The 25307-nt window shown below is 47.3% G+C and overlaps 3 protein-coding genes across 3 annotated transcripts; all 3 read left to right on the forward strand.

The window, feature by feature from the left end:
• The first annotated feature begins 1580 nt into the window (after positions 1–1580).
• On the forward strand, positions 1581–4622 carry LOC120710538 (transcription factor LAF1-like). The gene is made up of 3 exons (XM_039996202.1): positions 1581–1900; positions 2268–2397; positions 3617–4622. Exons 1-3 carry the CDS (start codon positions 1765–1767, stop codon positions 4266–4268), a joined length of 918 nt encoding a protein of 305 aa, XP_039852136.1. The 5' UTR covers positions 1581–1764; the 3' UTR covers positions 4269–4622.
• A 2854-nt stretch (positions 4623–7476) lies between these two features.
• On the forward strand, positions 7477–14037 carry LOC120710526 (DEAD-box ATP-dependent RNA helicase 8-like). The gene is made up of 10 exons (XM_039996193.1): positions 7477–8094; positions 8502–8562; positions 9289–9523; positions 9741–9979; positions 10721–10972; positions 11087–11267; positions 11958–12046; positions 12253–12326; positions 12407–12559; positions 13265–14037. Exons 1-9 carry the CDS (start codon positions 7757–7759, stop codon positions 12483–12485), a joined length of 1548 nt encoding a protein of 515 aa, XP_039852127.1. The 5' UTR covers positions 7477–7756; the 3' UTR covers positions 12486–12559; positions 13265–14037.
• A 5391-nt stretch (positions 14038–19428) lies between these two features.
• On the forward strand, positions 19429–21535 carry LOC120710549 (transcription factor MYB17-like). The gene is made up of 3 exons (XM_039996208.1): positions 19429–19914; positions 20213–20342; positions 20555–21535. Exons 1-3 carry the CDS (start codon positions 19779–19781, stop codon positions 21183–21185), a joined length of 897 nt encoding a protein of 298 aa, XP_039852142.1. The 5' UTR covers positions 19429–19778; the 3' UTR covers positions 21186–21535.
• The last annotated feature ends 3772 nt before the right edge of the window (positions 21536–25307 follow it).

Below are 25307 nucleotides of genomic sequence, written 5' to 3' on the forward strand. Positions count from 1 at the left end.
CGGCGCCGCGCGGCGCGGGAGGAGAGCAGGAGGAGACCGCCGCGCCCGCGTGCCCGTGGTCTCGTGGACGCTTCGCCCCCGCGCGGTTCGGGCTCGTGTCGTCGTTGGGTCCGCGGCGCGCGGCAGGTGCGTGCGAACGCGTACCGGCGACGGCTCCGCGCCGGCCGTGCGCGCGTTTAATTGGGGCCTGGGGGGGGGGGGGTGGCACGGCGCCCCGGCGGTACACGCACGCCGGAGTTGGCCAGCGAATCGCGCGGGGGGTGGGCGCGCCGCGCGGCGTCCCGAGCCCAACGGTCCGATTTGAAACCAAACCAAGCTTCCACCAGCCTCATGCTTGGGCGGAGCTACCTGTTCTGCAATTGCAAGGCGTTGAATAGTTGGGGGCAACGTGACGACCTCCCCCGGCCGGGGATGCAACTCGCGCCTTCTTTTGGACTTGGTGCACGCCCGCGTTGAATGCGGGGCAAAGGACGCTCGGCGTTTGAGTGAGAGAGTCGGTCATCTCCTGGTCCTCGACTCATTGGCTGGCGAAGCTGGAATCGCTAAGCTGCTCCGGCTCCCGTTACTTTCTTAGCTTCTATTTGAAGCAAGTCTCTTTCCGCTGTAAAGGGAAGGGGGAAGGGTCGCAAAGTCGGATAAATATATTTTTGCTTTTTAGACCCTGCCGCGCGCAGCAAAATGAGGGGGGAAATGCAAAAGCGCGGGGAAAGAAACGAAGAATAATCCAGGAACCAAGAATGATTCTGGGCCTACAGGCTACAGCCTACAGGTGTCTTCCCAGTTACGGTGGATGCCGATTTTACCTGTCGACAAGGCCATCGGAGGCAGACGCGTCTCGTACTGCTAGTAGCTGCCAGTTAGGTAGAAAGTGACCCACGTCCAATATGGGGAAAAATTAGCCGAGCCTAGGAAAGTGACGGCCTCCGAGAGTCGTCGTCATCGTCACAGCCTCACAGGCTCACTCACTCACAGGCGCGCGCGCGCTCCCCCCCGCGCTGGGGGCTGGGGCGCGTCTCGAGCCGCATGCTACGTCACCTCCTCCACTGGAAATTTTCCAAAGCTGTTTGAGTGTAGTAGCGGCCAGTGCTTACTTATTCTGCACTTCAAAGTTCAAACAAAGGCCGTCATCTCACTGCTGGCCTCGCTTGGTACCGGATCACACTGGAGAAGTTGGGCGTGTTCTCGTGCCAGCCCCGTGACTAATTCCAATTTTCCAAGGCCTTGCATCGCACGCTGCGTGCTTAATGCCTCGCTGCCTGAGTACTGAAACTCTGAAGGCAGATGCAGGAAATTCAGAGAACGCTGATTAAATCGTCCTACCAACGTCTCGATTTTTCCATAATGCAACGGACTGGTAACGCGAGGAAAATTTTGCTGTGATGACAGCGCCTCTTGTTTATTTCGCAGCAAAGGGGGGGGGGAGAGAGAGAGAGAGAGAGAGAGAGAGAGAGAGAGAGAGAGAGAGAGAGAGAGAGAGAGAGAGAGAGAGAGAGAGAGAGAGAGAGCAGAGCAGAGCAGAGCACGGGGGCCGCCTTGGCCTTGAGGAAGGGTTTCGTGCCTATAAAAAGTCCTACCAACTGCGCGTCCTGTTGACAGGCCCCAGAGCGCTCCATTCCGAAGGCGTGTAGCCGAAGCCCCTCCTGTAGCGGCAAATAGCTAGCTGGTCTGCTCCCTCTCTGTTCTGCTGCTGCCGCCTTCCTCCTGCTGCTCGGAGTCGGGGGCTCGGCTCAGCGAGCTCGCGGTGGTGGTGGGCATTCTCCGGCAATGGTGTGCAAGGCGTGTGACAAGCCCAAGCCCAACTACCGCAAGGGCCTGTGGTCGCCGGAGGAGGACGAGAAGCTCCGCGACTATATCCTCCGCCACGGCCACGGCTGCTGGAGCGCGCTCCCCGCCAAAGCCGGTAAGACCAACCATCCGCCGCCGCGCGCGTCTGCATTTCTGTCGGGTGCGAGGGGAGCGTAATTCAGGAGGCCTCGGGTGCATTGCACCCGGAATTCAGAGCTTGAGCGGCGGCAATTGCCGATCGGCGAGGGCAAGAAACAAGAACGGGGTCGTTATCCGGAGGAATTAATTCCTCCGGGCCGGCCGGCTCACTCTGAACTGGAATTGGCCGGCTCTGAGAGAGAAAGTTCTGCCGCCTGACGTTTTCGTCACATGTAGTAGTAGTGTAGCACTAGTAGTATACCTCCATTTCATCTTACCATAAGCAAACGCGCATTGATCTTGGAACTGAGAATTCTCCGTGGTGTCGGCGTGCGTGCGTGCAGGGCTCCACCGGAACGGCAAGAGCTGCAGGCTGCGGTGGATCAACTACCTGCGGCCGGGGCTGAAGCACGGCATGTTCTCGCCGGAGGAGGAGGAGACGGTGATGAGCCTCCACGCCACGCTCGGCAACAAGTAAGCGCCCCTGCAGCTAGCTAGCCTGAAACGCCGCCTGTTCTTGGCCCTCCTCGCCCGATTCGCGCAAATGATTGAGGCGGCACACACTTCTCCACGTTGCCCTGCCTGCCCCCGCCACCTCTCGCTTTTGCTAGCATAATTTTCGACCACACTGCTACGTAGCAGCAGCAGTAGCAGTATCCCTACCCTTAGATCGTCCCTGCTGTCCCGGCTCGGCACGACGGCACCGGCCGAGCTGGCGACCTTCTGGAGCACGCAGAAAAGAACAGCGCGGGACTGATAGGGAGAACCGGTGACAATGGCCGCCGGGGGGCCCTTTTTTCCCGTAGTGGAGCCGATGCTGACGTGCACGCTCCACGACGCTGCGCGTTCGAATTTCGGGGGAGATCTTTTCCCGTTTCCTGCTCCTCCCGCTCCGAGAGCGCACGTTGGGAATTCGATGATTAGAACGGCTCTCTTTGGCGTAAACATTTGTTTATTTGCGCAAAAAAGTGTGGACCTGTGGCGTAACAGGGACAATTTTTTTTTTAACAAGAGGGACAAGTTGCGCCGGCGAAAATAATTCGGACCTAGCTTGGAGACGCTAGCTGCTAACATGCCATACACACTACAGTATTGAGTTGCGTCCGGCAGCAAGTTATCGAAAACCCATTTTTCCCCTCTTTTTTTTGTTTGGTCTGTTTGAATTTGTTTATCCTCGCAAAAAAAAGAATTTGTTTATCCTCTTGTTTTATTGGGTGTCGAGGGAATCGGAGCCCCTTTCGATTCGTAGAAACAGCGACGATAACATGCCGTCGACTTCCTTGGACAGTTGGACCAATCCCGTGTCGGCCTGCGAGTTAATGAAAACAGCTGCTTTGACAAAATCCCAACTGGCACGTAGCAGCCAGGAGGCTCACGAGAAAGATTAGATTCTTTATTGGGGGGGGGCCTCGCAATTATGCCCGCCAAAAAAATCAAAGGCCCGGGGGGACCCCCGCGTGAATAGACTACGTACACGCTTGTCACTCTCAGCCTAGTGACACATTTTTCTTCAGGCCATTGGCGGCACGGCGGAACCCCCTCCGCTCGTAATGCGAAAGCGGGGCGTTTCCACTAACCCCACCGACAGAAAAACGGGGCGCTTGGTTGAGTGAACCGCAAGGCTGTGCGTGGTGACATGCGAGCCTGACTGTTCTTTTGCAACGAAACGGGATTGATTTTGTGGCTGCTGCAGGTGGTCGAGGATCGCACGGCACCTGCCTGGCAGGACCGACAACGAGGTCAAGAACTACTGGAACTCGTACCTCAAGAAGAGGGTCGAGGCAGGCGCCAAGGAGGGCCCGGGCACGCCCGCGCCGCCCGCGACCAGCTCCGGCGCCGGCGACACGGAGGACTCGCGTCAGAGCGCCAAGCCCGGGGAAGACGGCGCGGCGGCGGCCGACGGGCCGGCGGACTCCGGCGGCTCGTCGGAGCCGCGCGAGTCGTCGTCGGCCGACTCGAGCTGCCTCACGGGCCCGCCCGCCGCCGCCTGCAGGCCCCACGCGCCGCCCGTGGCGCCCAAGGTGATGTTCGCGGACTGGCTGGACATGGATGTGGTGGACTGCCTCGGCGGTGGCCCGGGCGCGGCAGCACCTGGTCTGGACGCTGCTTCCGCGGGCGCGGTTGGTGCGAGCGACCAGCACCACCGCCAGGTGATGAGCCAGGGGTCCGTGCAGGTGGACGGCCCGTGCGGTGTCGATGTGTCCCTGCACGGCTTCGGCGACAGCGGCGCCAGCTGCTGGGAGTTCCAGGAGCACTTCGACGGCATCGGCATCGGCATCGATCAGATGAGCACCACCGGCTTCTGCGACCTGCTCTCCATGAGCGACTACTTCGGGCTCAACTAGGATCGCCCCGGGTTGGTGGTGATCGTTGGTGAACGGATTTGCGGGGTTCTTTTTTTTTCGAAAACTTTATTTAGAAGTTTCGGTGAAAGGCTTGTTTGTGATTGTAAATTATTGTCGTGTACGTATAGAGGAATTTAAAAAGCAGATAAAGTCAAGGGCCATGATGATTGTTGCCGCCGTGTAAAGTATTGCCGTGTTTGTTGAGGTTTGCTTTGGAGAGTACAGCACCGACGGAAAGGAATGAGGAATTAGGAATAGAAGAATGCTGTAGGAGTTGCACGCTTGCCTCTAGCTACTGGGCTGCACAATTTGTGGTTTTGTTAAGTCAAAAATGGGACATCATCTTTTTGTGCCTTTCTTTCTTTTCTTTTCGGGGTGATGGGAGCTTATTTCTTATTGCAATCATCTCTTGTTAGCACTCTGTCGAAAAGGTATCACCTACGCAAATCTCACTTTCACGGGCCCCCCTCGAGGTGGCTACTTTCTTTTTCTCCATTTCATTCATTTGCGTAGGGATGCTAGCCATGCATCTTTACATTATATTGTACTATACTATCACCATGTACATATTTGTACTAAAATATTGTTATGGTAATATAGCTTTATTAGGATAAAACATATAGTTTCGTAAATCAAAGTCTTCATTAAAAGCCATAGACGCATGCCTACGGACAAAAATAAGAATGTCTAAAAGGTTAGTACGGGATAGAAAATAGATAATTACATGCCGAATAAAGTCAAGCGTGGGGTGTGGCATCATTTGAATTGTTTTGGATTTATGAACGATCTTAATCGCTCCGCCATTAACTTAATTTTTTTTATCAATCTAACACCTGCAATTTCTTATTTATTTGGTGTCAAATTATATATGAACTGGAAATCTTATTAAATAATTCCTGGACATTGAAAGCCACAGTAGATAACTTGTACTATCCTCGGAGCCAGGCCTTATGATGGTATACGAGTGCAGTGCGCGCGCTATTGCGCGCGTAGTATTTTTCTTTGATTCCGTTTGGCAATATTTTTTTTTGTTTGCATTTGTTGAAATTCAAGTAGAGTGAACGTATTTTAAGAGTATATTATATGTAAGCAAAGATAGTATATTACGAATCGCGAAGAATTTAATGAGGTCTTTAACCGCATAATTTGATGATAATTGCTGTAGCATCATTGTAGCTAATTATTGATTAATTACCATCACCAAATTCATCGCGAAAAGTTATACCTATCCTAAAAAAAGTTTTGCAAACAGACTTCATTTAGTACTTCATGCATGCAAGGTTTTTATCGGCGGCGAATGTTGGTTTTGTTTGGTTTTCTAGATTTAGAATCTAGAACGCACTTTGACCACTAATTAGAAGTATTAAATAAAGTTAGTTTATAAAAGTAATTCCAGTACCCTGCGCTACGAACTATGAAGAATCTAAGTAGACCTTTGATCGCATAATTTGAGGATAATTATTGTAGTTTCGCTGTAGCCAATGATTGATCAATTATCGTCATCAGATTCGTCGCGAAAAGTTATACTCATCCCTAAAAAAGTTTTACAAACAGACTTCATTTAGTACGCCATGCACGTAAGATTCTTTTCTAGATTAGATTAGATTAGTTTAGAACAATTATTGATCAATTACCGTCATCAGATTTGTCGCGAAAAGTTATACCCATCCCTAAAAAAATTTTGCAAATAGATTTCATTTAGGACTCCATGCACGCAAGATTCTTTTCTAGATTAGATTAGATTACAAGTTACAACAATTAAACAGGGCCGTTGGATCGCGATCGGAACAATTAAATAGGGTCGTTGGATCGCGATCGGACGGGCGGATGAACCGTGAAGAATCTAAGTAGACCTTTGACCGCATAATTTGAGAATAATTACTGTAGTGTCGCTGCAGTCAATCATTGATCAATTATCGTCATCAAATTCGTCGCGAAAAGTTATACCCATCCTAAAAAAGTTTTGCAAACAGACTTCATTTAGTACTCCATGCATGCAAGATTCTTTTGTAGATTAGAATAGATTAGAACAATTATTCATTGATCCGTTATCATCATCAAATTCGTCGCGAAAAGTTATACCCATCCTAAAAAAGTTTTGCAAACAGACTTCATTTAGTACTCCATGCACGCAAGATTCTTTTCTAGATTAGAGTAGATTAGAACAATTATTGATCAATTACCGTCATCAGATTCGTAGCGGAAAGTTATACCCATCCCTAAAAAATTTTTACAAACAGGCTTCATTTGGTACTCCATGCACGCAATATTCTTTCCTAGATTAGATTAAATTGGAACAATCAAACAGGGCCGTTGGATCGCGATCGGGCGGGCGGCCGAATTTCGGCCGACGTGGCCGGCCTGGCCGCCCGCCGCCGTCCGGGGCTTTCATATATAGAAAATCCTAACAAAGTTTTGCAAACAAACTTCATTTAGTACTCCATGCACGCAAGATTCTTTTCTAGATTAGAGTAGATTAGAACAATTATTGATCAATTACCGTCATCAGATTCGTAGCGGAAAGTTATACACATCCCTAAAAAAATTTTACAAACAGGTTTCATTTGGTACTCCATGCACGCAATATTCTTTCCTAGATTAGATTAAATTAGAACAATCAAACAGGGCCGTTGGATCGCGATCGGACGTGCGGCCGAATTTCGGCCGACGTGGCCGGCCTGGCCGCCCGCCGCCCTCCGGGGCTTTCATATATAGAAATAGCATCACACGAGTTATGGATGCCAAAATGGTGAAAAAGAAGATGTATATTGTTTTTTTTGTGTTGTTCAATGTGAGTGCGGGCGTGCCTATAGGCTTTTGTAGCTTATATTCAAAAAGATATTTCGAATATTTCGTATTTTTTTCTGGTGTCTCAACAAGCAACTAATTCCCTGTTTAGTTTCCAAAAAAAATTTAAGCAGTATCTGTCACATCGAATGTTCGGACACATGCATGGAGCATTAAATATAGTTGAAAAAATAACTAATTACACAGCCTAACTGATTAGCACGAGACGAATCTTTTAAACCTTATTAGTCTATAATTAGATATTAATGGTAAAAAAACAACGAAAGTGCTACAGTGTCAAAATTTAAAAAATTTCACGGCCTAAATAGGGCCAATTATAACAGACGTTGGGGGTGTCTCTGCAAGTTTCACCGCAAGACTGCAAGTCCGCAACGCGCCTGCCGCCTAGCCCGCCCGCCGCCTACGCAGCGGAGGTGCGGAGGTTGCCACACGCCAGGGCCATTCTCGTAATTCCTCCTCCACTAATCCTAACCCACCGTTGCCCTAGCTTCGACGATCCGGCGACGCTCCCCCTCCTCCCCCACCCACGAACCCTCCTTGAGGGGTTCGAATTTGCTCCTGATCCAAGCGCCAAGCTCCTAGATTCCGCCTCCCAAATCATCTTCCCGATCCGATCTGCCAGTTCCCCTTCGATCCCGCATCCCCCGCCGATTCCTGCGAAGATCTGAGCCCTCGCCACCATGGATCCGCGCGCCAGGTACCCTCCGGGCATGGGCAACGGCCGCGGCGGGAACCCCAACTACTACGGCCGCGGACCGCCGCCGCAACAGCCGCACCAGCACAACCACCAGCACCAGCAGACGTCGGGGGCGCATCACCACCAGCAGTACGCGCAGAGGCAGCAGCAGCAGCACAACCTCAACCACCCCCAGCAACAGCAGCAACACCACAATCACCACCAACAACAGCAGCAGTGGCTGCGGCGGAACCAGATCGCCCGCAGGCCCGCGGGCGCGGCCGGTACCAGCGAGCCGAAGGCCCTGGTGCCATCCACGGCCGCCGATGGCGTGGATTCGAGGTGAGACGACTGGAACTTAGGCCTTTGGTGATAGGGCCATGTTGCCGTGGTGCGTGGTGCTCTTTACCATGCTGGAATTTGTTCCCCTGGCGAAATTGAACCAAATGCTGCTTGACACTTGCTATCTGTGCGCGAACTATGATAATTTATGTTTCACATAGGCATTTCTGTGGTTCGTAATGCCCTAACACGTGATTTGACTTCTGATGCCACATACGTTGGGATGGATAAAACTAGGGTTTGCTGCATTTCAAATTTGTAACTAAACTGGGCCGGTAGTATTACCCTGTACCTGTAGGTACTGATATTTCCCAATCGTTTGGTTTATTTATTGCTGATGTCACATGATTATTAGCAGTCACACTTGTGGAAATATTTGTTCAGCAACTATGTTTGTTTCTGTGCAGTTCACAAGATTGGAAGGCTCAATTGAAGCTGCCGCCTCAAGATACACGCTACAGGACAGAGGTAGCATGGCATTCCAAATCTCTACCCCCACCCCACCCCAAACACAACACACACAGCAACTAATTGTATCACACTAGGCTTAGAAACATTTAGTTCTCTTCTGCACCTTGTCCAGTTAGTGATTGTTTATTCTAGGACTAGGAAAAAATTGACGCAGGGCTCCATTTTTTGTTGCCCCAGTTCTTTGTCCATTGTGCCGCTTTAGAAAAATTCAGAGAAGTTTTTTTAGTTTTTAATGTCTTAAATTACAAAGTTACAGTGGAATAGTAATTCTGATCACCTGACATTTCTGAAAGACCTACTCATCCATGAATTATCTATAAAGACACCCATATCGTGTAGTTATGTCACATGGGTGGTTGATAGTAGCTATTTATATTACCAGGATCCACTTCAATTCATGTTAAGTCTTGATTATGCATTTGCACTGGTACGGTTTAACTCATGAATTTTATGCTGCCCTGCTTTCTAAAGAATAAGTGAACAAGACATGCTTTTTGAATAAGGGAATAAGAACGTGTCCTTTTAGTTTTTGTTTTCCAAACAGCAAACGAAGTTCTGACCAGCTATGATTGGATTTTTATGTTATTACCCCCCCCCCCCCCCCCCCAATTCTTGCTTTACTACCTACACTCTTGGTCGTATGTGGAGCCTTATGCAGTTCATGTACCACTCTGCATGCCTGATTTATTATCTTCTTTTCCTTTTCTTTTAAATTTTGTTCAGGATGTTACAGCCACTAAGGGAAATGAGTTTGAAGACTACTTTCTCAAGCGTGAACTCTTGATGGGGATATATGAGAAGGGATTTGAAAGACCCTCTCCTATCCAAGAAGAAAGCATTCCTATTGCTTTAACTGGTAGTAACATTCTTGCAAGAGCGAAGAATGGAACTGGCAAGACTGCTGCGTTTTGTATTCCTGCTCTGGAAAAGATTGATCAAGATAATAATGCTATTCAAGGTCTCTTCTAGACTCTAGAACTTTATTTGATATCTAACAGACTTTTGTATGGTCTAAGCCTCTAATGGTTGCTGTAAGATTGATCTTGTGTACAGTTGCGTCATTCCTTTTATTTTCAATTAGTCAGGTGCTTTTTTTATGTGCATGGCTTTTCTTTGATATTTAGGTATACTTTCTTTTCATTTCATTTTCTATAACGCTTCTGTATGATTTGCAGTTGTTATATTGGTTCCCACAAGGGAATTGGCTCTACAGACATCACAAGTTTGCAAGGAGCTCGGTAAACATTTGAAGATTCAAGTTATGGTTACCACTGGTGGAACCAGCTTGAAGGATGATATTGTTCGTCTGTACCAACCTGTACATTTACTTGTTGGAACACCTGGGCGTATTTTGGATCTTACAAAGAAAGGTGTTTGCATTTTGAAGGACTGTTCGATACTTATTATGGATGAGGTAATTTATTTTAAGCTTTGTCTAAATGCTATCGTGTTGCTAGTTTGCTAAGTTTTACCAGTCTTGTGCTACATGTTATTCAGCAATGTATCTTGCCCCTTGTTTAATCCATTAATGTCTACCCTTTTGGAAGGAGATATTCAGCGTTACATTTTTAATTAACAACCAACACTAGTGACCACCATAAGCAAAAATTGTCAAGAAGCCACCGAACCGTTGTTGGAGTTGCACACTAAATAGATTACCTAGTGTTTGATTCTGCCTGCCCCTATCGAGATCCGGATTCCACCCTGAACTTGTTTGTCAACTAGCTACCTTTTGCAGTTCACATAGAATGAATTTTTTTTAAAAAAATATGACAGGGAAAATCTGAATATTAGATCTAACTCATAAATAGCAGGGGTTTGTGTTGTATGCAAGGTGGGAGCTCTTTCTTGGAACCAACCTGTTCATTGTGTCTGTCATTTGGGCTCTGTTTGTTGCATAAGATGTGTAAAATAAGAAATAGCAAGGTGGCTAGATGATCCTGATTCCTGAAAGATCATACGTCTAGACTCTTGATGCTAACGAGTCCATGTAAAAGAATCAAGTATGAACTATGAAGCTATGGTTCTTAAAGCCAAAAGTAAAGTTGCCACTGAACTTATTTTTAGACTTCTGTTGTTTTGATTGTTTCATTATTGGGATTTGGTCCTTCTGTCTTGGCCTTTCCACCAAAATAATACTCGTGCTATTTTTCAGGCAGACAAGCTTCTCTCTCCTGAGTTTCAACCTTCTGTGGAACAGTTGATTCGCTACCTCCCTGCTAGTCGACAGATTTTGATGTTCTCAGCAACATTTCCTGTGACTGTTAAGGAGTTCAAGGACAAATATCTGCCTAAACCTTACGTGATTAACCTTATGGATGAGCTTACACTGAAGGGAATTACACAGTTCTACGCGTTTGTTGAAGAAAGACAGAAAGTTCACTGTCTTAACACCCTTTTTTCCAAGGTTTTGCTGATGAACACCTCTATTATTTCATGATGTTTATTTGACTTGGCATTTTTCTTCCCTCTTAAATCATATAGCTTACATGCAATTTATTTCTTGATTGTTTTGGCACAGCTTCAAATCAACCAGTCAATAATATTCTGTAACTCTGTCAATCGTGTTGAACTATTGGCGAAGAAGATCACAGAACTTGGTTATTCTTGCTTCTATATTCATGCGAAGATGCTGCAAGACCATCGTAATAGAGTTTTCCATGATTTCCGTAACGGGGCGTGCAGGAACCTTGTTTGTACTGGTATGTTGTTAATTTTCTTGTGGGCTCGCTCTCACATAGATTTTTTCCTTGTATTCAAGCTTATCGGTAGTTTAATGTCAGTTTTAATCACTTCCCTCCCTGTTGACATTTGCCAGTTTGTAGCATAATTCTGAACCACTAAATGTCGTTAAGTTGGTCCATAGCTCACAATACGCACTAACCAAGGAAGTATTAGACACAAGCAATAAATCAGTGTGAAATAACCATCATACCTGTACTGAGTGACACAATGCAATCCGCTTTCTTCTTCCCAAGTAATTTGAGGTAGAGAGGGAAACATCGCACTTTTTTTTAACTATAACCATGCTCTTTGTTTCCTCAATAGACAAACATTTTGAAATGTATTCTCCCAAGGCTGTAGACAAGAATAGTGAAACAGAGGGAGTGCAATAAGATTACAAACCTTTATACTAATTTAGTTCATGCAGTGAATACTGAAATGAGAAATCCTTTCCATGTTTTTGGCAACTTTTTGTTATATTTATTAGTTATTAGAATATTAATAAGTGAGATTATAAGAAATGGATGAATGCCATGCATTCTGTTAAACATGTAAAGGAGCATTCTTAAAATCTTCTTCTAGCTTTTGTACTTAACTAGCATGTAGGTAGTTTGGTGCACTGCTTGGTCTCTGTTTCTAAAAATATTTCTGTCCCTTTTCTTTTGCAGATCTTTTTACAAGGGGAATAGATATTCAAGCTGTCAATGTCGTTATCAATTTTGATTTCCCGAAGAACTCTGAAACATATCTCCACAGGGTAGGATTGAACAAACAGCGCCTTTTTATTTTGATATTTTGACTCACCATCTGTTTTGGCAGTTTTGAGGCACCTTGAAATATAAAGTGCTTACCATTTATTATGTTAACGGCTTATCCTTGTTCATATTTAGGAACCAAATATATGACTTGCATTTTACTCTTGGTTTCCATGTCTGCTAATTTTAACGCTCCTTTTTTTACCAGGTTGGTAGATCTGGGAGGTTTGGACACCTTGGTCTGGCTGTGAATTTGATCACCTATGAGGATCGGTTTAACTTGTAAGAAGATTTTCCCACTGCAAGTTTGTTCACCTTTTTAATTCCCCACTTTGTTCTGACGGTTTCATTTCTTGGAACAGGTATAGGATTGAACAAGAGCTCGGGACTGAAATAAAACCAATTCCTCCTCAGATAGACCAGGCTATATATTGCCAATAATCTGATAGTTTTCACCTTCAGTCATTTCTCCAGGAGTAATAAGGAGGCAACTTTTGTAAATACCAGCTCATCAGGTAAACCTTTTTTTTTTAAAAAAAATTGGGTGTGTTGTCTGCCTCCATGATCCATTAGCACCCGGTACTAGGTTCTTTAAGCATAACTTCACTAAGGCCTCAGCAACGCTGTTTCATCTGATCTTTTTGCATACGCCATAGACTGGTTCCATGGTTTTGTTGCTAGAGCACTTAAAAATTGCTCATAATCTTTGATAAATAAAATTCACAGTTTGAGCTATATAATGCTATCATTTTTTCCTTTTAGAAATACATGTGGAAGTATGAACTAAGTGATTTTTACTGTTTGCTAGTATGTTTTGACCTGCAATTTTTACATATTAGTAGTCTAGCTTTAGTTTCTTGCTCCTTGGCAACTTAGTTCAGACCTGACCTCCATTGAGTCATCAACTTTTTTAACTGCTTTACACATTTAATATCTTGTCATTCACAAAGTGGCAGAGCTTTGCACTGTTGTTGTAGATTATTAATTCATGAATTTAAATGGTTCAAACTTCAAATCTAAATTCAAATCTGAAGATGGTAACATTGTTTCCCTGAAATTCCGTTGCTGGAGGTAATTTAAATGTCACCCATTTGGTTTCTACCCTGTGATCAGAATACCTGCAAGATTTCAGTTGGTCGTGTTTTATGTGTTTCGTGTGTTTAAGCCTGTGGGAAGAGCCAGTATCCAAAAGCTTAGCTGACCTTCTGTTATGTATGCAGGTACTATGGTGTGAACTCCTGTGGCGCATCGAGACAATTTTATGTTGGTGGATGACGTGAGATGAGGCATCCAACATTTCTGAAAACCTTGTTATGCTGACACTATTGTGGCTATCTTGAGGGCGTACGTCCTGCCACATTTAGGCACATAGTAGTGTATATTGCTAGGTGCCTGTTCCTAGGGCTGTCCCGGTCTAGTTTCTTTGTATTTCTCACTTTTTTTTTGTCAATCTGTGTCGTTAGCTGTTTCTCACAGGACATTTTAACCCTGTTGCTGGTTCTGGGCTTGTGGCCTGTGGGTGCACGCAAGCGTGTTTCCAAGTCCAACTTGGTGCTATGTGCCGTGGATGGGTAATTGGGTGTGACGAGTCGGCCATTGAACTTGAGGTCAGAAGTCTGAACTGTAGTAGTTGACTGAAGGTGTGTGTCGTGTGAAGTTGAAACAATTTGCCAATAATCTGTGGTACGCTGCATCATGGTAAGCTGTCTTTCCCTTGCAGCCATGCCACTTAGCTTGTGCCATGTCGTCATTTGGATTCTGTAGGCCTTAAGTGAGCATGTAATTGTCGGATAGAACGTTCTTCACCTGCCTATTGTCTTGTGCAGAATTGTTTTGTCAGGCACATGCAACATGTCAAGGTTATGGGTACTACTGTTTCATGATGTTTCTATCATAATAAGATACTTATGTATTCTCTGGTGTTTTTGCACCTAAATTACTGGGCTAGATGTGCTCTGGTTTAAGGAATCCTAGAAAAAGTTTGTTTCTTTAATCATTTTGAATTTGAACATTTCATATATTAGTGACCACCTGGTTGTCCTTTTTTCAACGATCATTTTCCTTGCCTTAACAATGAAGCCTTTTCGTTAACAGGGATGCTTGCTTATTTAAAATGGTTAACGTCAAGTTGCCTGTCGATCAATCAGTTTGTGTTGTTTAATAAATTTAATTCTGTTCCTCGTCATAACGCTACATTGGGGCTGGTGGGTTTCCTTATCTGTGCCGATCCACATGGTTCAGATATCGCGACATGTTAATGCCAATAATAAAAGGGGAACTAGATCATACGCAATGAATGATGCAAGTTTCGTGGATTGAGCATTGATTCACCTTCCCTATCTGGACGAACCCTTTTTTTCTCCATGGCTTTGGCCCGGTGAGATGAAAGTGGCAAAATGATCTCTCCGTCTCTCCACCCTCGTGACACACCTTTCTTGCTTCAGTCCGGGCAGCATGAGGGTGATCAAGCAACACCCATGGAAGCAAGAAATAGCCATATGCTTCTGCAGTCCCGCATGCACTGGTGCACACAGCATCAGCAGGTCTTTCCTCATTCCTCCTATTGATTTTGCAGTTTGTTTTGAGATTCAAAGCGTTGCCTGCCACGCCTCTTTTTTTAGACAACTTTCTGTTTGCCACCATATATGAGGCCAGCAACAAATAGTAGTACCTTGCATTCACAATTTGATGCAAAGGAGTAACAGAAAGAGAGTACCACCGAATTAGAATTATGCGCATCAGCACATATGGATCTCGATCATACGCACATGACGACAGGACTAGATGTTCTTACCCGAGCCGCCGAGCACAGGTCTACAGGTGGTGATTCTGAGCTCTGGCGACTTCATGAATCATGAGGTATACTACTTGTTGAGTTCCATCAATACGCGTAATCTCATCGGGAAAGTAGTAGAGCTTCTCGCATGATTGAGCCAGAAAATTCGCAGCATTACTCTGGTCGGGACCATCCATACATCATTTTGAGAGAGAAAAATACTAGTATCCACGCTACAGAGTAGAGACCCTGTGCACACACACAAGTACCCTGTACCGCCAGCAAATTTAAAGTGAGCAGTAGCAGTGTAGCACTACCAGCGTTGAGCGTACACATCCATCCAGCCAGCGCCCGGCGGAGAAAAGGAAACCTAGCAGCGGCAGCGGTGCGGTCCTGACGTCCTGTTGTGTCCTACTCCCGAGCCCGCGAGCACCTGTCCGGCCGCATCATGATTCGATGCCCCTCGCCACACTGCGGCAGGCCAGCAGGCAGCAGCAGCGACGGCCAGCGTCCGCAGCGAGACAGGAACTCTCTGAACTCCGCATTTACTCCGACCCCCTTGCTCAAAATCCGAGCTACACTCGTAGGTCAGGCCCCCGCGTTGAAGGCCAGTCCATGCCCTTTACGTCTTCATCCCCGCGTCGTCGTCGTCGCCGCCGGCCGGCCCGATTTATTTACTCGGCCGCAGTGTGGTACACACCTGCGCGGCCCTGCTCGTCGCTCGTCGGCTCTCATCGCCGTCCCCTGTGGACGTGCGATGCGGCGCCTCCCATCCTCACCCACTTGTGCGCCGGATCCATGGCGAAGGAAAATCGTCGTGTGCCGGTCAATCGGAAGATAACTATTTTCTGCTATCTCGGTGTTACTTACGCTAGGTATCGGAGTACTTTCTACCGGAGGCGGTTCCTCGGACTCGCTCACACCGACATGCGAGTCCTATAGCAACTAGGATCCACCTGTCGGTTGGGAGTTCCTCTGCAGTACTGTTGAGAAGTCTCGTCTCTTACTCACCGCGTTCGGCAGGCTGGAGCTGGAATGGTGTGAAAGAAAAATAATGTTGGGCTGGCTGGAGCTGGAGCTGGTGGCTGGAGTGGTGTGAGAGGAAATTACTGTAATGCTGGAGCTGGTGGCTGGAGTGGTGTGAGAGGAAACTATCATGAGTTGGAGCACTCTCCACTCTAGTCAAAACGTGTTCGACGAGATTGGAATCTAGGCTGTGTTTAGATCCGTAAAATAGTGGTAAAAAAGGTCACATCGTACACTGTAGCACACTGTAGCACTTTTCGTTTGTTTGTGGTAATTGTTGTCCTATCATGACCTAACTAGACTAAAAAGATTTGTCTCGTCGTGTACATCAAAACTATGCAATCAATTTTTTTATTTACTTACATTTAATACTCCATGCATGAAGCAAAAAATTTGATGTGATAGGTGAATAGTGAAGTTTGGAGAGAGAAATTTTAGAACTAAACACAGCCCTAGTCTACTTACTCTAAAAAAAGGTAGCGACAGTTCCGAAATCTGCTTCTTTTATGCTCCCTTCGATCACAAATATAGTCTCATATATCTTCATAATTTTCCGAACATAATATACTGTTTGGATCACCCAACTAGAGCTAACTAGCTAATCTTGGTGCTATCTGATTCAAACAGGTTCAGTTAATTTTCAGCCAATAACTATATACCTGGACTAGGTACTTCCACCAAGTGAGCAGGAGCAGTGTTGCACGACCAGCCTTTCTTAAGATGCTTTGGAACTTTCTTCCAAGATCTACTCCGCCAATCTGCGAAGGAACTGATCCTGAGGCTAGGCGTCAAGTGTTCTAACTCCGACGGTTGTAAGACAACGAGCCAGAACTGTTTAGCAAACACGCAGGAGTTAAAAATGTGCTGGACTATTTCATCGGCTTGGTCGCATAGGGGGCATTGTTCTGGACGAGGGAGGCCCTTTTTCTGCAAACGATCCGCTGTCTAACAGCGGTTCCTAATTGCCAACCACACAAAGGTCTTGCACTTGCTAGGAGCCCATGATTTCCAAAGCCTCTTCCATATCCATAGTTCAAAGGTGACCGAGCCAATAAAGAAGTTTCTGTAAGCTGATCTTGTAGAAAATAATATTCCTGAGATTTCAAACTTCCACTGGTGCATATCGTCAGGTATGTCGAGATTCCACTCATTTAAGATATCCCATAGTTGGTATTCTGCAAGACCATGCCATCCTAGTGCTCCTCTGATATCAGCCACCCAAGTGTTATCTTGCAAAGCCTCTTTCATAGCTCTTGCTTTTCTTAACCTCAAAGGAACACATTTGAAGACATTTGGGGCCAAGTCTTCTATGTAGCTACCATGCAGCCAATGATCAATCCAAAACTTCGTATTTTGTCCATTGCTAACTGTGGTCACAATCGATAGAGCAAACATGGCAGTGGTATTCGGATGTACTGGGATTTCTAGACCAGTCCATGGCCGATTAGATTTGGTCTTCTCTAACCAAAGGCAACACATTTGGAGGGCCCATCCCATAATCTCAAGATTGTGAATATTAAACTACTTTTATTAGACACAATATGCAATATATTTTGATTGTTCATTTATTTTGACATTGCAGATGTTGATATGCTTTTCTATAAACTCGATCAAAGCTAGAACATAGGAAATATTTTTAGTTGACCAATCCTTTCTATTTACTATCATTCAATCGGTAGCGTAGTTGTGTATATAATCTTTTCGATCCCTAAGGTTAACACTTAAAAGTGAAGTGGCAAATCCACAAGCAGGTTCGTGGTGGCCACAATAATCTTAAGAGGACGGGACAACGGGACGTTATCATGTTGGATTGGTGGTGTCAAATTAAAGTCGGATGAAAGGAGACGATCTCAAGCAAAGCTAGGTTAACATGGTGAGGGCGTGAGGGCAATATACGTGGAGCTATGCTGGGACACGGTAAGAGACTTATGGACTGAGTCCAAAGGTGAGGAGGAAGAGGAAAGAAGTCACGCCAAGGTTGAAAACAATCAAATCAAAATTGTGGTCTTCTTGGTAAAATCATCTTTTAAACTTAACATGCTTGAAATATAACATTATAGAATTTGTTACCACATACTTGCTTTGTTCCAAAAGGCCAAAATAAGTGCATTTGTGGCTTTGTCTACCACCCTATTTTTAATACTTCCACCATTTTAAATTATTAGTCATTTTGGCATTCTCAGATACATAAATTTTACTACGCATCTAGATATAATATATATTTAAATGCATAGAAAAACAATTCATCTAGAGAAGTCAAAACGACTAATAATTAGGACAGAGGGAGTATCACACTACTAAAAAAAAGTCTCGGTTGGGAAGGGACTTTAGTCACGGATTGCCAACCGAGACTACCAATCCGACTAAACGATGTGGAAGGTAAAATAATGGACAAAAGCACCACCAATTCTGCACTTCACGGAATTTGTGCCTTGTGTATAACCTTTTTACCACTCCATCTATATAGAACATGTGGCTTTTCATGTGTTTCCTTTCGAACTCATCCGTGAAGGACCCTTTAGTCGGGATTGGCGATACCAACCGTAAAGGTTTGAAATTTTAGTCCCGGTTGCAGTCACCAACCGAGACTAAAGATATCTTTAGTTCCGTTGGTAGCTTCAACCGGGACTAAAGATCTCTCGTACCGTACCTCCTAGGCGTAGGGTCTGGGACTAATGCCTAAATTAGTTCCAAGACCAACTATGGTCAGGACAAATATCAAAGATCAAATATAATTTATGTACTAGTGTCAAATAAGTATTATTAGAAATATATTTTTATAATATATCTATTTGATGTTATAAATATCGATACTCTTCTCTATAATTATTTGACTTATAATAAATCTAAAGTCCTTGTCCCATGAATATATTTATTTTGTGAGAGTAAGAGTAGATGGGCGAGCTGATCCCTCCTCCCTATGTGTTGGTGTTGCATTTGCACTCCCATGAATCCGCCATGGACCCGTCGCCCCGCCCCCGCCGACCCCGCCGAGCTCGAGGCCGACCCCGCCGAGCAGAGAGAGAGAGTGGGGATTCGAATCCGGGCCGCCGCCATGGATCGACTATGTCTCTGTGCGGGCATCTGTCATGGCCGTCGCCTCCATTGACCTGCCACGGCCGCCGGCCGGGGAGGAGGAGGCGGAGCCCGAGCAGGCCTCACCCTCGCCTCGTGTGGCCCGAGAGGAGGGAGGGCGCTAAGGTCGGTGGCGCCGGAGGGATGAAGGGGTTGTGGCCGCCGCCGCCGGTAGAGGAGGCAAGGAGAGGGCGGTGGAGGGAGTAGGGAGGGAGATGGCGGCACATCGTGCGAGAGAGAGAGAGAGGGGCTGGAGCCTGGAGGAGGCCAGGAGAAGAGAGGAGAGAGACGGGTGTGAACAAAATAGAAATAGAATATGGCACATGAGTTCCACTTGTAATACTCGATATAGAATATAATAAATAGACGTGGACCAACTAAATACAGACAAGAGAATATATACATGAACGAAATAATTTTTTAAAGAATCAAAATTTAGAGCAGCAGCAGCAGTGCCAGCGCCGTATCCAATCAATCAGCCACCTCATCGTCCCTCGGCCCTTCTCCCCTCACGCCACCCTACGCGGCCGGGCCGTCGTCTCGTCGCAGCCAGCAGGTGAAAATCTCCGGCATTAAAGCTCGCCCCGGGGATCCTCCTCGGCCGCAAACAAAACCCTCCTCGTCATCTGCGCCTCGCTCCCTGCTCCCCTGTCTCGCCCAAATCTTTTTCTTCACCCCACCTCTCTCCCCTCCTCTCACATCACGCTCACAGCCCAGAGCGCGTGTGCGCGCCGCGCCATCTCTTGTGCTTGGCGTCAACGCGTTAGTTTCAGCGCGCGCGCGCGTGTGGGAGCGACAGGGGGGAGGGAGCGCGAGCGGTTCGGCGGCGGCCGGCGGCGGCCGGCGGCCGGCGGCCGATGGGGAGGGCGCCGTGCTGCGACAGGACCAAGGGGCTCAAGAAGGGGCCCTGGACGCCGGAGGAGGACAAGCTCCTCGTCGACTACATCCAGGCCAACGGCCACGGGAGCTGGCGCCTGCTCCCCAAGCTCGCAGGTCAGGATTCCAGATCCCCCAGTTCTTCGCAGTCTGAGTCCCCCCGTCTTCTTCCGAGTTCTGCTGCTCGGCCTAGCTCGTCGCCTAGCTAGCTGTTGCCCGAGTCCTTGTCCTTGTGTGTGTTCGGCAAAATCCTCGTCCTTGTGTGTGTTAGGCAAAATGTTTGGTTTATCCGTCAAATTCCTCGTGGGTGTCATCAATCCGTGCTCTGTGCTCGTGCCCCTGGCAGCACACGGGGGGTTGTGCTCGGCTGGCATGATCTCAGGCAGCTGACGGCTTCGCGTTTGCACGCATGCAGGGCTGAACCGGTGCGGCAAGAGCTGCCGGCTGCGGTGGACCAACTACCTCCGGCCGGACATCAAGCGCGGGCCCTTCAGCCCCGCGGAGCAGAAGTCCATTGTCCAGCTCCACGCCATCGTCGGCAACAAGTAAGCCCACCATGCCGTGCCGAGAGCTCGCACGGGCAGGAGTACTGCCCGGGGCAGCGTGCCACTGTTGCTCAAAGCATCGCCGCATTGAGCTTGCCGGATGTGTAGCTCGTAGTAGTATTTACTAGAGCGAGCCTCTTGGTCTTTGTTTCTGCCATGGTAAATGGTCTTGATGGGTCTTTTCTGGTGATGGTTCTGGTAATTAACCTCAGGTGGTCCATGATCGCGGCGCAGCTGCCGGGGCGGACGGACAACGAGATCAAGAACTACTGGAACACGCACCTCAAGAAGCAGCTGCGGCGGATGGGGCTCGCCGAGCCCGCGCCGGGCCCGGCCGCCGGCTGCCCCGCCGCGCGCCACATGGCGCAGTGGGAGACGGCGCGGCTCGAGGCGGAGGCGCGCCTCTCCCTCCTCGCCGCCGCCTCGTCCTCCTCCGGCGCCACGTCGACCGCCGCGGCCACCACCACCACCTCCGCCTCCTCCTCGTCGACCTGCGCCGCGGGGGCCGAGAAGGCGGCGGCGTCCAAGCCCGCTGACATCTTCCTCCGCCTGTGGAGCTCGGACATCGGGGACTCCTTCCGCCGCAGGACGGCCGCGCCGCCGGCGCCCGTCAAGAGGAAGGACGACGCGGCGGTCATCAAGCAGGAGGCGCGGGCGCAGCCGGGCCCCGGGGACGACGACTCCTCGGCGGCGTCCAGCGAGGAGGCGCTGGAGGTGTACCAGATGTTCCTCGACTTCGCCGGCGAGGAGCTGGGGCTGTTCCACGGCCGGCACGGCGGCTTCTCGCTCTTCCCGCCGCACGACGACGTGCTCGCCGAGGCGTCCCTGGACACGGCGTTCTGAGCCAGTGAAGACGACGTGGCGATCTCCACGTACGTACTTTATACGTACGTGTACACGTCTACGGCTTGCTATACGCACCCGCATGCGCACATGTATGCATGTATATACGTACGCATGTGTCTCGCGTATCGCGGAGTACGTGGTAGTGGTACGCACGTGTGGCTCGACGCATCAGGGAATTTTGGGGTTAGGGCAGCAACTGCCTGTTAACTCGGGTGGGCTAATTAAGGCAGGACATCATGGTGTATTATTGCTTGTATTGGGATTCTCCAGGTGCATGGCCCTGGAGATGCTTTAATACATCTAATGATCTTCTTCAGATGATTTTGGAACTGCCTCTTGCACCAGAACCGGCTCAATGAACCTTTGGCCTTGTTTAGTTCAAAAAAATTTCTACAGTATTCATTATATCGAATCTTCAGACACATGCATGAAGTATTAAATATAGTTGAAAAAATAATGAATTACATAGTTTAATTATCACGAGATGAATTTTTTAAGCTTAATTAATTCATGACTAGATATTATTTTCAAATAATAACAAAATGTGCTACAGTGTCAAAACTCAAACTTTTTCACCAATTGGCTGATTACCAACTTATTTGTTTTATTTTAGAATGGATCTCAAACCATCAGTTTCTCTCAAATTCTTCCTACGCAAATTCGCATACCTATCGCAGGATTGCAGGCAACATGACATTCGGGGACAAATGTCTCAGAGTCACTTATTAGCAACCACGCAGACACTAAAAATGTACTCCCTCAGTCCTAATAATTGACGTTCTGTCGTTTATTTGCTTGTCTAGAGAAGAATTTGTTTTAGGGTTATTCTAAGTTATATAGCCGCTTCAAACTGTAGTTGCATTACTTTACTCGAGTCAAAATGAATATTATTTTAGGATTTATGTCCGGCAAACTTTTTTAAATTTTAACCATCATCAATACAAAATTTTGTAATTTGACATTTGTAAGATATATTATTAGACACAACACAAAAAACACTTTCAAAATATTTAATGGCATTTCTTTGAAATATCATATTTTTATCAGAAGCATTGGTGAAACGTGCACCTGCTGTAGCCCAAACAACATGCACTTGGCACTAAATAGAGTACGTTTTATGTGTTGAGTTTTGATGCTTGAGAAAAAAATAGATAAAATGAGTAGTGTTGTCTATAGAATTAGATTCATGAAAGTGAGAGCTTGATTGGTTGGGTATCAAAATCTACCTGGCCAAAATTTTAGCAAGTCTATATTTTAACACTTGTTTAGTTGAAATAAAAAATATCCCACCTAAACAATTATTATTCTAAAATTACAAAAGTTTTGGTAAAAAAGAGTGGCATGCCCATATTTTGGCATCACAAATTTTGGTACCCAACCAAAGAGGTTCCAAATTGCATCACTAGTGTTATGGTAATATACCTCCTCCGTCACATGAACAATCCAATTTTAACATTTAAAAGGTCCCACAAAGAATTATGTCTTAGATATCGGACCACCTCACATGCTAAATGCATGCTACCTAATACTCCCTGCGTCCCAAAATAAGTGTTTGTTTACAAAGAGTAATTTTTTAAGTTTATAGTGAGATTCGTCTAATTAAAGTAATAATATGAAATACCAAAAAAAATATAGAAAGAGAAGCTTATGGAGCCAATCAAATGCTTACTAGATGCTACGTTTCTAGTTCCAATGTATATGTATTTATTAAGAATATAGAGAATCAAATAAATAATGCAGTTTTCAAACATAACTACTGTAAGTAATAAAGGGCAAAGAGATCATTTATCATGATTAGTAAGTAGTGTGTGTCTGAAATTTCTAGTATGGAGGGAGTATATTCTAGTACGTGACATTGATGAATTTTGATTTCCCGTCCTCAATAACATGCATGTTGGTTAATATGCCCGCAGATAAAAAAAAGGACAGAGTTATTTAATTGTTTGGATGAGTCTAGTTTAATAAGGACACCGTACAGTAGTGCTAATCTATCTTAATACTACAATTGCATTTTTTTAGAACATACTGGTAAAGTAGTATATATATTGCATTTACTCGTAACTTTGTGGAGATTTGAAAATGTAAAAAGCAGCCGGTGGACATTGCACGGGAGTCCGTGGGTCCACTCTTGTGCATGTGCCCCTGGATGTTTCGGCTGATGCAACAATGGCACAATGCAACCCCAAGAAAAAGGGTCCATCATCATACGCTGCCGCGCCATACCTGCATGTCCTCCAGGGGATTCGATCATTGCGTGCCCCCCACCCCTAGCGTGCCATGTACTACATGCTGAAAAATTTCACCACCAGTCTACTGATGCTACAGTATTGGCGCGCCGTTCGGATGCCTAGGGTGCCTGGACACTGCCAGTCTCTCTACCCTATAATCTGCCCATGGCGCAGGAAAAAAGCTAGGCCGCCAGCCTGATGAACTCGGCGCGAAGAGATCGCACACGCGTGAAACGAGGTTGCTCGAATCGTGAAACGGGTTTCAGCGTGCGGACGCTTCTTCACCATACGTGCGCACGAGATGTGCATCCAGACAGAGTAACACCGTCTGTGCTAGTTTTACCGTCGCACTGCTGGTCCATTGTGAGTTGTGACATGCTTGCGTGCGTGCTGCTGGCGCCCAACGATTTAGGATCTGTGGGCCAGGTCAAGGCTGAACGGAACGTACAATACGATCGATGATGCTCATTGTGTAAAAACTGACTGACCTACTACCGAACATGTTCAGAGACAAATACATTTGCTCTCACAAGAAACCGGGCAGGCCCTGGTAGACATTGACCACCACATTGCTAAAACTACACGAACTAGAGATAGTACCTCACTGTTTTCTCCGATTCCTCTTTCACTCCCACTGGGTCGTGCAGTAAAACCGTGTGGGCTCTAATCGCAGCCCGGCCCACAGGGGGTGGGGGTCCCCAGCGAACGGCTGTCTTTGACTTGTTTCCGTTCAGTAATTGAACGGGGTCGCGCGGGGGGAGAGGGGTCCAACGCGACGAGAGAGAGAGAGAATTCATTGCCGAGTTCAGGCAATCGGCCAAAACGGGAGCAGTGAAAAGTTTCCCAAACACCTGCAGCCGCCCGTGGCTGGGGAGAACAGAGAAGGTGCAGTCGCAGAGCCTCAGCTCGTGCTCGCCCCTGCGCCAAGGCTAATGATTATTTCCTCTCCGAGATAGTATTAAATGCCACGGCAACTGCTGGTATCATGCATGGTCCTGAAACTGAAATCGCTGCGGTAGCCTGAGTATCCTGACGGGCGCATTCTTGTTACTGGGATAATTAGCTGAAAATCATGCTAAGCCCACGACTGCTCACAGTGTCCCGCTGCAGTAGTCGGATTTAAAACGGAGCGTTGCGATTGCGAAGCAGATGAGCGTGGCATGGAGAGGCCGGAGAGACGATGCGTCGGCTGGCTAGGGCATCCTTGGTCTTTGGCGGCGTCGAACCAACGGTTGCGAATAGTCAGGTGGAAACTGTATGGCGGCCAGTGATGGCGGCTGCTGGGATGCCCTCGGAGCTGGTGGAAGCGGCCGGGCAGGGAGTCTCCGAAGATTAGCAAAATCTCAGCCGCATGGATAGCGTCTCCCGGTTCAAATGCTCATTCTGCCCCCGCTCTATTTTGAAACGTTTTAACAAAGTTGAAAAAAATACCACGACACGTCATGGTAAGAACGAGCTACAAATAAACTCCAAGCCCTACACCTTTGTCGAGTGGGAACAAACAACAGGAGCCCGAGTCCAATGAAACAGCGTCACCGCACAAGCGGAAAGGAATCGACCGTCCGCTCCGGGGCTCTAGAGGGAACGGAACGCGAGCGCGGGCCAGGCAGCAGGCTACAGGCCGTCTCAGAGCCGAGCTCGTGGCCTCGCAGCCGGCGGGCCGGTCTCCCGGAGCGGCCACGACGAGACGAGCCCACGACGGGCCCGGGCGGGACGGCCTTAAATGCGGCTCTGGGCATCACGCATTGAATGCGGGGAGAGGACGAGGGTGGGGGAGATCAGAGGGAGGCCCGAGGTCGTGTCCATGCCTCCTCCATGGCCGTGCGTGCCTACTGCCCTTGACGCCGCGCGCGGCGACGCACGGAGCATCCGCCGCGGACAAGCGTCGGAC

This window comes from Panicum virgatum, chromosome 1K (genome assembly GCF_016808335.1).
Source record: "Panicum virgatum strain AP13 chromosome 1K, P.virgatum_v5, whole genome shotgun sequence".
NCBI classification, from domain to species: Eukaryota; Viridiplantae; Streptophyta; class Magnoliopsida; order Poales; family Poaceae; genus Panicum; species Panicum virgatum.

Excerpts from the sequence above, each read along its gene's own strand:
- LOC120710538 (XM_039996202.1), top strand. The coding sequence starts at position 1,765 with ATGGTGTGCAAGGCGTGTGACAAGCCCAAGCCCAACTACCGCAAGGGC. Across the intron at positions 1,901-2,267 it reads CGCGCTCCCCGCCAAAGCCG|GGCTCCACCGGAACGGCAAG; the intron begins GTAAGACCAACC and ends GCGTGCGTGCAG. Across the intron at positions 2,398-3,616 it reads CACGCCACGCTCGGCAACAA|GTGGTCGAGGATCGCACGGC; the intron begins GTAAGCGCCCCT and ends TGGCTGCTGCAG.
- LOC120710526 (XM_039996193.1), top strand. The coding sequence starts at position 7,757 with ATGGATCCGCGCGCCAGGTACCCTCCGGGCATGGGCAACGGCCGCGGC. Across the intron at positions 8,563-9,288 it reads ATACACGCTACAGGACAGAG|GATGTTACAGCCACTAAGGG; the intron begins GTAGCATGGCAT and ends AATTTTGTTCAG. Across the intron at positions 10,973-11,086 it reads TTAACACCCTTTTTTCCAAG|CTTCAAATCAACCAGTCAAT; the intron begins GTTTTGCTGATG and ends GTTTTGGCACAG.
- LOC120710549 (XM_039996208.1), top strand. The coding sequence starts at position 19,779 with ATGGGGAGGGCGCCGTGCTGCGACAGGACCAAGGGGCTCAAGAAGGGG. Across the intron at positions 19,915-20,212 it reads CCTGCTCCCCAAGCTCGCAG|GGCTGAACCGGTGCGGCAAG; the intron begins GTCAGGATTCCA and ends GCACGCATGCAG. Across the intron at positions 20,343-20,554 it reads CACGCCATCGTCGGCAACAA|GTGGTCCATGATCGCGGCGC; the intron begins GTAAGCCCACCA and ends AATTAACCTCAG.